The sequence below is a fragment of the Lycorma delicatula genome, chromosome 4, assembly GCF_047948215.1.
Source record: "Lycorma delicatula isolate Av1 chromosome 4, ASM4794821v1, whole genome shotgun sequence".
NCBI lineage: Eukaryota > Metazoa > Arthropoda > Insecta > Hemiptera > Fulgoridae > Lycorma > Lycorma delicatula.
In genome coordinates, this window is record NC_134458.1 from 82877881 (window position 1) to 82890556 (window position 12676).

Consider the following 12676-nt stretch of genomic DNA (forward strand, 5'->3'; position numbering starts at 1 on the left):
ATTATTATTTATATATTATTATTAATATATTTATTTAATATTTTATACTTACAATTCTGGACAAAAGAAGAAATATAATTTTTAAGCCAATTTTGGGACTGTGGTTTACCAAGCACTCGAAAAACTATCTTTAAATAAAATACAGTTTAAACACGGACTTTTATCGGATGTCCACTTTTTTAACTATTAAGGTTCATTTGATGCAAAATCGAATATACTTTAAAATTTCTGATTTTTAGACATATCATTTTTATGAAGTATCAACTGGCTATCAGAAAAAAAAATAAAGAAAGAAAATAAATTATAAATATATATATATACGCTCACCTAGCGCGCGCGCACACACACAAATTATTTAAATTGTACTCATATTTTACGACAAAACGAAAATGAAAGTTACTGCGTCGGAGGTAAGTGACAAATGACAACAGTGATCATATAATTTCGAGAATAACCTCGGATCTGTTAGTTTACGAATGTATAAAAGTAAATGTGTACTTGGACGGAAGAAGAACTGCCAAAATGATTATTTAGTTTAATATAATTTTCTTAATTATTCAAATTGAATAAAATATCAAGACATTTCAGATATTATTTCTGCTGTGGTAGTCCTTAAAAAAAAGAAATCGATCAAAAAATGCTGTCCATGAAACAACCTTCTCTTGATTTTGTTCATCACATAGTTTCTATCGCCTAAGCTTAATCGTTTCTGAAACCAAAACTTAATGACTTAACATTATAACGGATCTTACACGAACTGTCGATGATGTTTTATGAGAACGTATAATTTATGCTACTATTCTGTTTACTACTCGTGTCATCTGCATTCCCTTGAGATTACAAAAAGGGGAAAAAATGTCACAACTAATAAACATAAAGGTATTCAATTTATGATAAAATTTGCATCGTTTAATTGAAATATAATTCAATTCAAAATAAAATTTATACAATGAAAGTAATTATTTCCGCTTACCAATATGCTGTTAATGATGATTAATATTATGTTGAATATATATATATATTCAAACTGAACTGAGTTTAATGTTATCACTTCCCTCCAGTACAGGTATATGTTACACTTGTTTTATCCTAAAATATCCCAGGATCTATAAACAGGTTATCCCGGGAGGCGTTGACCAAGCTAACGATTCCAGGACATTAAAATAAACAAAAATGTTAGTGCGGACAAATTTTCTAAACCGCTTAATTTCCTTGTGTTCGCCATTTTACGTTTTTTTAATAAAAGTTTATATTTTATATTGTTTATTTTTCTTTTACGAGATATTTTAATGAAATTTAGTGTACATGTACCTACCCTACTATTATTGGCAATAAAAATAATTGACAATAATTTCTATTTTGAGTAAGTGAAAACAGGCACAAAACTGTCAGACTACATAATTTTTGCGATGTCTCAGCTGTTTATTTGAACAATTGATATGTCATTTCGTTGACGATAAAAGGCTAACGTTCTCCTTGATAAATTATTATTCAATAAAACTAATATTTACGGAGTTACAATGATTAAAAATATTAAATGGCTGCCACTTTCATACGTAAAATTTTCAAAGTTATTCATTTTGTAGAAAATGTAGTTCATATATATATGTAAACCATAAATCATATTTTTTAAGTATACTACGTTCTTGTTTTATTAAACAATGTAGGCAGATTATTTTACTGTTTTCTAATGGTCGGTTCACTAATAATCATGGTAATAATCAAAAGCAGCGTTTTCTTTTTAATAAATCGTAATTTTACTAAATTTACAAGTATCATCTAAACAGTTTAATTAAAATAAAATATTTACTGAAAAAAAACAATGCGTGTTACTATTTCCTATCAGATTAATGAATTTTAAGGTATGAAAATAAATGGAAATATAAAGCGCGTTCGATAAAATTTTAATCAGAGCTGATGATTTTAGCCCGTTCACCGAGATTAATCTTTTTATCTTTTAAATAAATTTATCGATAGATCTTTCCACCTGTTGGGTGATTTATTAAAAATGGCAACGGAATCGTAATAGAGTCAGAGGATCCAAGGCTAACTTCGAATTTTTTTACAGAGTTCTAATTACAATTTTTTATTTATTATAATAATTTCTTTGATGTTGTTATCGATTACGGATAAAACTTTCTTTACGGTGATTTAAACTTAATATTTATTTAAGATATAATTAATATAATTTTTATAACTAAGTAACGATACACACCTGTCGTCAAAATGAAATTTATTTAATTCTCTACTTTTCAAGCAGACTAAAACAGGGTTTTTCATAAGCCGACATATTATACTGGTGCAAAGGGAAAATAATCCTTGTATTGGAATCAATAGAATTTTCACTAACCGAATGAAAACAACCGATAATAAAATTTGAAGTAGTGTTTCCTATTAGTTTACCTTTTTTCATTTATTAATGAAAGAAAAATTAAAATTATAAAACATTATGTACAAACTATGAACGCTTTATACATTATTTAATTAGAGAATGTTGAATGTTTCAGAATATAAAGATGGATCAGTGTTTCCAAAGTTCTTGCTCTACTTACATCGGAAACGGATTAGCAAAAACATATTTCACTCTTTTCTTGGCGTCAATGTTAAAAAACCAATGCGATCTGGGCGGCCCTTATCCAGAAGATAAAGGAAACCTATTGAATTCGGGAAACTTACCGAAAGAATACGACTTCATAGTCGTAGGAGCCGGCAGTGCAGGTTGTGTTATGGCCAGTCGTTTAACAGAAAACCCCGATTGGAGAGTTTTACTGATAGAAGAAGGCGGCGAACCGGAAGCGAACAGTGACGTACCGGCTTTTACTTATCAACCGCAAATCTCGAATTTATGGCTTTATAGTACCGAACCGCAACCGGGAGCGTGCGAAGGATTTCCGAATAAAGTTTGCGGTTGGCCGAGAGGCAAAGGACTCGGAGGTAGCAGTAGCGTCAATTCTATGCTTTACGTAAGAGGATCCAAACACGATTACAATAAGTGGTACAGTTATGGAAATCCGGGATGGGATTTCAAAAACGTTCTTTATTACTTTAAAAAATCCGAAAATGCAAGTATACACAGATTAAGGCAAAGTAAATATCACGGAACAAAGGGCTACTTAATTACATCTGACGGATTCGATCATACTTTCGATAAAGTAGCGGATCTTTTTTACTCCGCTATCGACGAACTAGGTTTCAGAAAAAGTCACGATTTAAACAACGGTTCTCCCAACGGTTACGGTCCTGTCCAAACAACGATCGGAAACGGCGTGAGGTGGAACGCAGCGAGAGCGTTTTTAACCCCGGTAAAAGATAGACAGAACTTATACGTAGTACAAAAGTCACACGTTACTAAGCTCTTAATAAAAGACACCGCTGTTTACGGTGTTGAAATAGATCGTGACGGCGTGCGATACGATTTCACTGCCACGAAAGAAGTCATTGTATCGGCCGGAACAATAAATACGCCGCAGTTATTGATGTTATCCGGAATAGGACCGAAGCAACACTTAAATGATCTCAATATACCGGTGGTTAAAAATCTTCCGGTCGGGGAAAACCTTCAAGATCACTTACTTTTTTTTTCATACGTAGCGATAAATCCCATAAAACTCGATATCAAAGACGATTTGGACATCGTATACGATCTTCTAAAATTTAGAAACGGATCGCTAACGAAAATCGGATTTTTACCGTTGACGGGATTCTTAAATTTTACCTGTGGCGACAGTGTATCGCCAGATATACAATTTCATAATTTTTATTTCCCTAAAGGTACGAAATATGATATCGCACAAATCTTAGGTCGATATCCAGCTGAAAACAGGAATCTTATACTCGAAAAAAATAAGGATTACGATATTTTCTTCCTCACGCCGACACTAATAAGCCCGAAATCTAGAGGAAAAATACTTCTGAACAGTACAAATCCGTTCGACCATGCGAAAATCTTTGCAAATTATTTAAGCCATCCTGACGATATAAAAACATTTCTTAAAGGAATCCATGTCGTACAAGATATCGTAAATTCAGAGCCGTTTAAAGCGGTAAACGCCTCTTTTGTTTACGCTAAGTACGAAAAATGCTCCTCTTTTAAAGACGGATCAGATGAATACTGGAACTGCCTATTCACACAAGCCGCGTCCACTATATTTCACCCGGCGGGTACGTGCAGGATGGGACCTCGCGATGATCCGCGTACGGTCGTCGATCCGACTCTCAAAGTCGTCGGTGTAGACAATCTAAGAGTAGTCGACGCTTCGGTCATGCCCGACTTACCTAGCGGTAACATAAACGCTCCGGTTCTGATGATAGCGGAAAAAGCAGCAGACCTCATAAAAATCGATTGGAAATTTATAACTCCGCCGATTATAGACGAAATCTACGATTAAAAAAGAAAGCCAGAAACGCGAAATCTGTGTAATAATCCATTCAAATAAATACGGTTATCACAAAAACTACTTATTTTTAACCAGAACTCCGATCGAATTATATTTTTTGAAACCAACATGGCAACATTTTCAGTCGATTTTGTGAATCCTGATCGCCGCGCTCAGAAGAGTCGCTAACGATAGACATAAAAGTGATTTAAACCGTTGTAGTATGTATAAGTTTTACATTAATGCATTACTCACCTCAACCGTCGAAGAAAAAAAATTGCAAAAACAAAAACGATTTTAACGGATTTAAATGATTAAGGTCTTAATATCTTTATTAAAGTAAAATATGTAAGAATTGTACGGTAGAGTATCGTTACTACTTACAAAATACGACTCAGAAATTTCCTCTTGTTACTACTGTCATAAAATGTGAAAAGGGAAGATTTAATAAACTATCGGTAGATTTATGAATCGGTTAAATAAAATTTATAATAGAAAAACTTCTAAATGTTCATTTCTTTAGCCCGCTTGGGAAAACTTTAAAATACTAAATATTTGGAAAAAATATTATATATTATATTTGGAAAATCTTAAGTGTGTCCCCCACATTAATTATCTATGGGATGAGTTAAAATTTATCATATAAATTTTGTAATATTTAATAAAATTTAGTTACCTCGGGAGGTACAAAAAGTGGACATTATTTGGTTGTATAAAGATCAATCAAATATACTACTTAAAAAAAAAAAAAACAAATACATATCTTAGTTCAATGAATTTTAAAGATTTTATTATATTATTAAGCAATTGTAACTCCGATGAATTTTCAGGGGCCAGGTAAGCAATGAAATTTATAAAAATTATAGATATGATTCTAGAAATATATCAAATAGGAATTTTTATGAATGTATATATATTTATATATTCGAGTTTAATCTTCTTAGGTAAACAATGTAAATATATAAGTACCAAAATAGCAAATGTATCGAATTATTTAATTAAAAATTGCATGAATCAACGGGTGAGTGGAGATTATTAAATAAATTATAAAAAATGTTTATTTTAATTAAATTTTATTATATGAAAAGTAATAATTTCATAATTCATTATACTGTATATATTATTTGAAAATTTGTAAAGATGATAGAGAAACTAACAATTGTCAATAATATACTTTTATTTTTATTAACTTTACCTTTGTTATTTTAATATTTTTAATTTTATACCTATTTTACTCGCTGTTCACGGTTGGTTGCGTTTGTGATACAGTAAAACCCCTCCAAAAAGTAATCTAACCGGACCGCGTAAGAACCGTTTTGAAGAGGTTTCCGCCTTGCAAGTTTCATTAAAAATCGAGCTAATTTATAGTGAGGTCCTGTGGAATGAATTATAGGAACGTAAAATGAAATCAGAAAACGAAATAAGTTCGGAATATTCCGGAAATTTATCTACTGTATATAGACTACATAATTCATTAGTTTTAGTTTTTTAAATTTTAAATTGAAATATATTAATTTTAGAGAACACGTATAATACTGTTTACTGTACAAATTTTGACTTACCAGAGACCGGTAGAGAGAGATGTTTTCATTCACAGATATTTCACAAATATAAAACATTTATTTCTATTTTCAGGTTAGTTATATTTCACTTGAACGTTACACTTAAAAAATAAGAAATACACTTAGCCAAAAGAAAACAAGAACGAACACCGATTCTAAAACAAAATAATCAAGTACTGTATTTAAACTCTAAACGGATATTGAACAATCAAAAGGCGAAACCAGAACAACAATAAACGCTCACGACAAAATTAAAACTCTTACTGCTTCCAATAACGAAGGTCAAGGCACTGAGTAAAATTATTCAAGTTGATACAGAAATTTTAATAAACGATTAACTTTTTAACAAAATACAGCAAGTGGATTGTTTCTGTTTATCTTTTCTTTTCGGAAAAATGTATCTATTTAAAAAAGTATTTATAAGAGGTAGCTTTAAAAATAATTATCGCACACTAAAATTCTATTGAAAATTAACGATACCGTTACGCAGTTTATTCTCAATTACCTGAAATTATTAAATTTCAAATAAACTACTCTACCTGTCGGCGTTTAACGCTGGCGCGTTACAACCTAACTCGATCTAAAAAACGATCGAAATTCTGCTTTGTTTATAACTGTACTGAGAGAATTTTAAGTGGGTCAGCAATTTTTGGAGAGAAGTGAAAACACAATAAATACATAAAATCCGTAGGCGTAATTTTTTTACCCTCTGTTATATAATGTTGCGATCGGAAAAAACCATAAGGTTTATTAATTATAAACATTTATTATCGGTTCTTATACATTAGAAAATAATTCATCGGTATCTGCCGATGGTCATTTAATGATCGAAATGCCGACCTAGTTACTAATTTTTTTGTAAAGGGTTTTTGACTGTTTTCTTCGTTTCAAATTTAACAGGAAATATATTAAAACGGTATAAAAGAAGAGATAAATCGGAGAGATAGTCACCTACTATTTTTAATAAGAATAAAGTTTGGTATATAGCTATTTTTCCCATTTACAAAATTACTAAAATATAATTTTTATCTGTTTTACAAGTTTACATTAATAAGACAGAAGAATCCGGCTGTATACTGAAATTCTCCGAGTTAAGGTTTTCTATTACGGTTTTATTTATCATAGACGATTTTATTAAATTTTCAATTTTTGTTTATTCGTTTATTCGTCATCATATAGATATAATCTATATAAATATCGACCGTTTGATTCTAATTGAAGAAAAACGTTTGCAAACTATTTTTTTATAGGAGCGGGAACTCCTGGGGTCCGTTAGGTGTGGGTTAATGAAAAGACCGAACCCGGCCGGCGGTGGGGGTTCCCGGGTACGCTTTGGCGGCTTCGGCTCCTGCGCCGTCGGTTTGAGGCTGGCAAAAGGAAAGACCGAGATCCGGTATCCGGCGGGGGAGCTGAGAATGGCATAGCCGGGCCTGGTTTCTTCAGTCGGAGATTAGAGGCAGGCAATTAAAAGATCCTGAACCGGGAGGGCTGATCTGCTGTGCCGGGTTGATAACCGGTGAACGGGGAGGCCCTCTCAGAGTTGCAAGGACATGTCCCCGAGCCGAGTATACTTAATTGGATGTCCGGCTCGGGGATGTAGGGGAAAAAAAAGAAAAAAAGGAAGATTTTTTAACGGTTATAAAAAAATGTTATACAATCTCCGTAAATAATATTGGAATTACACAAATAATATTATGCTTTTATTGTTTCCTTTAATCCCTTTATCGTCGTTTGAAAAAAAAAAATCGCGATTTATATATTTGTCATCGTCTAAGTTTTTTTTTCATATCTGAAGGATTTTCTAAAACATACAACTCCAAATCTCTAAAAACTAAATAACTGGAAATATTATGTGTATGTTGAATGATAGTTACCATTACAGGGTAAAATATTTTCTCTGAACAGTGCTTTTTTATGTTTCTTAAAAATTACTAATTATTTGTTACTTGAAAGTAACTGATCTGAAAATCTATCCACCGAAGAAATCAGCGGACTTGTAATCTGTTCTAGGAACCGGAAAAGTATTTTGTTATAAAAAAAATGAATAAACAAAAATACAGAAAGAAAAGTAAATTCAACACCAACCTATAAACACGAAGGTGAAAGGGAGTATAAATTATAAAATCGTATGTAAACGAAATACGATAACATGACAAAAAGGTCTGACTGTAAATACGCTTTACGGTATTTCGATTATCTATGCGTCACTAAAAAATAAAATATATACCATTAAAAAAAGGCGCACAGAATATAACATTAAATAAGACTCTTTTGCACTCTTTCGCGTCCTTGTACATTTTTTTTGTGACAAATAACACTAAATAAAAAGTGAATTCAGAGACGTTAAATTTCGCTCTAAAAACCTAGACGTCAACGCTTAACTTAAGCATTCTGATCATAAAGAAGTCCATACTTGCTGCTTCTAGGGCGAATAACAACTTATTTTGGGAAATAGGCGTGAAAACCCCGTCGAACTATAAGACAGTAGAATTCCCCATAGTTTTGCGATAACGATTTAGTTTATACCAATAAGAAACTACGTGATGTATAAAAAAAAAAATATTAACCCTGCGTCATACGCGTTTGCAGGTGGAGCTCAACTATCTCCAATATATCTTTGCATATTTTGAAAGCTACCGGTTTTAATCATTTATATCTTCATTTATATATACCGTTCATAACTGACTTCAGTAAAAACGGCGAGTACGCGAGATCGCGTGATATTCGATGATGAAAATATTTTTCGATCCGAATCTACGTACGCGAAACAGGAAATGATTATCGGAATTGTTTGTAAAATACATTGAAAATGTAGTAAAGCTTATTCAGGTCATAAAATTATTAAGCCAGAGAAATAGGCATTTTATCAGATTTTTTTTAAACGGTTTTGATAAACACAGCATAAGTGAAAAAAGCAAAATAATAAATAAGTGAAAATTAATTAAATAATTAATGCTACTGTATTATTTGCAATTAAAGGCGTCACTTACAGGATGATACGTAATGGGGAAACGGGTTAGAAATCGTATAACCTAGCTTAATGAAAAGTAACAGTGTCAACAGAAAAGCACGCTGTTGCAGTGATTTCTTACACAATTTTTATTAAGCTACTGGTCCTTCAATAATAGATTATTACAAATGTTTATCAGATTTAAAAATTAAAACGATATAGTTTTTGAATAAGTAATTATAGACCGACCGCCTGAAAGCATTTTTCTTCCATTTCAATTGTCGGTGCCATTCTGTTTCTAATAATACTGAGCACATCTACCAGACCACAGGAAGGTGGAATATTCTTATACGCTTCAGAAATTATTCTATCTTAATGTAATAACTGTAACAGACGCAACGAGAAATAAGTACTGAGAAAATATAAGCTATCACGCAAGTAACAGATAATAGAGGAAAACGTTTTTGCACGTTACACACGGAATTAAAGTAACTTAGATTAAAAAAAAAATATTCAGAAAGGATACTTTACTTAAGGTTTTCTTCGGATTAGTAGAAAGATAATTTCAATAATGAAACATAATAGCACAGATTAATAGAAAAGTTATCGGACAGTAGAATAAGACTGATCTACGTTTTTTTAAAGGATTTGGCTTATTTGGAGTCAAAAATCCTTTTAGATAATACATTACGCGTATTTTCTGTCCTAAGACTTCAGTTTGATAAACGCTTCTGTTTCTCCCTGAATTCACAAAATTTATTTAGGGTACAATTAATAAATTTAATGCGATCGACTCAAACTGTTCAATTATCAATGTTACGGTAGTACACTGAATATAAAGATGCCTTGAGGTGCTAAGAGATGATAGATAGGATGAAAAAATGCTGCGTCGAAGGGTCCTTCGAGCACCCTAACGGTGGGGTCGTTTGGTTTACGCCTCGTGTTTGTATATCAGTAAATCTGTATACGGATATGCAGATACGTATTTAGTTACATAAATAAAAAATAAAAAAAACTATAAATAATCTGCGATGTATTTCATCAAAATTTTAAAATTGAAGCATAGATTTAATCATTATTATCCAATGTTTTTCACATATGTACAAAATAAAAATTTGTTTTCAAACGAGTGAATCTGCACTCACCATGAGAAAACACTCAAAACCACACTTTAAGAAAAAATTCAAGAGTGCATTCACTTTATAAATTTATTTTGAAACCGAAACCGCGTCGACAGGTTTTTGGGCCCCTGTTGGTTTTAAGCCGGTTTCTCTTTTCATTTTTACAAATAAGGAGCACGAAGATTGGATATTAAGACCTCTTCCCCTACCGAGAATTTTGAAATAAAGAGTTATATTACTTCATCCGACAGGTACAAATTTATTATTAACTAGTCAAAAATGTACCTTTATTAAACGATAAGTATGTAAATAAGAGAGTATATAGAATACATATTATTATATATTTGACGATCAAATGAATAACATAGAAAATTCGCTGTTTTTAATTAAACAACGACATTAAGTATACAGCATAAAATGACCTCAAATTTGGCGCTTACGTATCGTCCTTTACACTCCAGTAGTTCGTGGACCTGTGAATCTACGATTAACTTAAAGTAAGTAAACAATTTTTATTTATGAATTCTTAATCTACTAATAAAAACGATCATAATTATTTGATATTTAACGAAACTATACGTGATCGATTATTAAATTACAAAAGTTATACTGTCTGCAGTTACGCTGCGTGTTCGTGTGAATGATTCTTTTGCACGTATATAAAATAACTGTAGCGTGAAGGAGACACGTCTGAATCCTATCGTGTGGTATTTTGCTTCGATAGAAATATTTCGTAATTTTTTAAAGTAATAAAATAATTCTCTTTTAATCTTATACGAACTTTATTCCAAAGTCACTTAACTAACTTCCGACATAGGTATCTGAAACATTCCCCACTGACACAATTTTTTCAAATCGGAGCTATATAAACGGTCAACCAATCTGTGCTTAATCAGATGCTGTAAAACGAATACGAATTACATTCATTTTTATTGTATTTTAAAAAACAAAGTAGAGAACTGAATAAATCTATGGCGATCAAACTATGCCGTGATCGGTCGGAATCGTTTTTACTCTTATCGCTTAGAACCCATAATTGTCTTCGAAATTATTTTATATTCGCAACACATTACTCTACAAATTTTTGAAAAGATTTAATGGATATATACATATCCATATCCATATATTCCAGATAATAATTAATTTAACTGATCTCCAATGAACTTAAACATATATACAGTATTTCGACAAAAAAATGTCGGTCGCCTTGGAGTTCATTCGTAATCACAAATTTATTTAAAATCGCATTCGAATAACAGAAAATATATAATTTGTTTTCTCATTCGTTCTGCATTTTATCAGTTCCTCTGCTAGAAATTTCATTTTCAACCATTTACAGACGAAATCAAAAGGAGATAAAATCGAATGGATTCGGACTGCCGTTAGGCTGAAAATCGTTGATATCAAGTTTTCCTTAAATTATCACTTCTTCAAAGACCGCCTTTCACTCGTCTTTGTATTACTTTCATGCGTTACTAGGATTGCTTTGTACATTTCGTAAACATTTTAACAAATCGACAAAATTAACTTTTATAAATTTTCTTTAAACTAATTTTCATGAAACTTTAAATAAATCATTTTAATATGTTTGGTATTAATTTACATCCTTCCCCGAAAATCATAAAGCGCTAAAATTTTCTATTAGAAGGAAATCTTTGGTGCTATTTTTTATGACTAAGGGTTACAATTTTTGAAACGACTGTACTCCTGTTTGTTGAATATAAAAAAAATTGTAAATTAGTTTGTTCTGTTTAATTATCGATGAGCAGATTTACCGTAAGGTTATCCAGAGAACCTTTGGTTTTAATAAAATATATCTTATTAACTATTTTCATAGCGGTAATGTGTGTTTAAAGGAATCTCTTTCATCGTTATAAATCTGACACTTGCGTCCATAAGTCTGCGTAGATAGTCTGTCTGACAGCTCTAAAAGATAGGTAATAGAATTTAATTCATAGTTGTTTTTTATCTGGTGCTTAAATATTAGAATTCGTTATCTGAAATGACAAAACTAGAAAAGGTAATTCATCGATCGAGGTCTGCGCAGTGAAAATAAAAATCGAATTGATTTTCAAACGTACCGTGTACGTAATGATCATAAAAGGGCGCACTGGCACAATAACTGCATGTGAATGAATGTTTATATGACTGCAACACTTATATGAAGGTATTTTTTGGCCACTTGCGTAAGTATTTTTTGTAAGTTTTTGGCCGCTTGCACTACTACTACGCTTACGAAAATGTAACAAAAAAAATCGGTTAAAATATGTGCAATTAATAAAAAGATAGCTTTTCGATTTTTGGGGAAGGGGCAATTTTGGGGCGAACATTTTTTTTAAATGGTAAGATAAGCATGCACGCATGTACTGAGCTTAATATAAAGTGGGGTTATGTTTTCAAAGTTTTGTGAAAATTGACCCAAAAAACTATCTGCTCCACTCCATGGAGATATTCACTCCAACATTTTACCAGCAAATAAAACCATATACACGAGTCTCTGTACAACAATTCATAAAAATCGGTTTATCCAGTCAAAAGTTATTAAGCCACAAACACACGACATACGTACGTTCGAACGGACACCGCCCATTTTTTCGCGTTTTTTGGGGTTCCTGGGTCATTAAACGTCGAGAAAAACTCCACACACAATTTTTGACCGATTACCAT

General features: G+C 31.7%; 2 protein-coding genes across 2 annotated transcripts in view; one reads left to right on the forward strand and one right to left on the reverse strand.

Moving 5' to 3' along the window:
* The window catches only part of Flo2 (flotillin-2), a 390302-nt gene that overhangs the window by 263922 nt on the left and 113704 nt on the right, over nucleotides 1-12676 (reverse strand). The gene's annotated exons all lie outside the window — the stretch shown is intronic.
* LOC142322662 (glucose dehydrogenase [FAD, quinone]-like) lies at nucleotides 2517-4776 on the forward strand. Its single transcript, XM_075361739.1, has one exon. The coding sequence runs from the start codon at nucleotides 2517-2519 to the stop codon at nucleotides 4386-4388; it is 1872 nt and encodes a 623-aa protein (XP_075217854.1). The 3' UTR covers nucleotides 4389-4776.

Excerpts from the sequence above, each read along its gene's own strand:
- LOC142322662 (XM_075361739.1), top strand. The coding sequence starts at position 2,517 with ATGGATCAGTGTTTCCAAAGTTCTTGCTCTACTTACATCGGAAACGGA.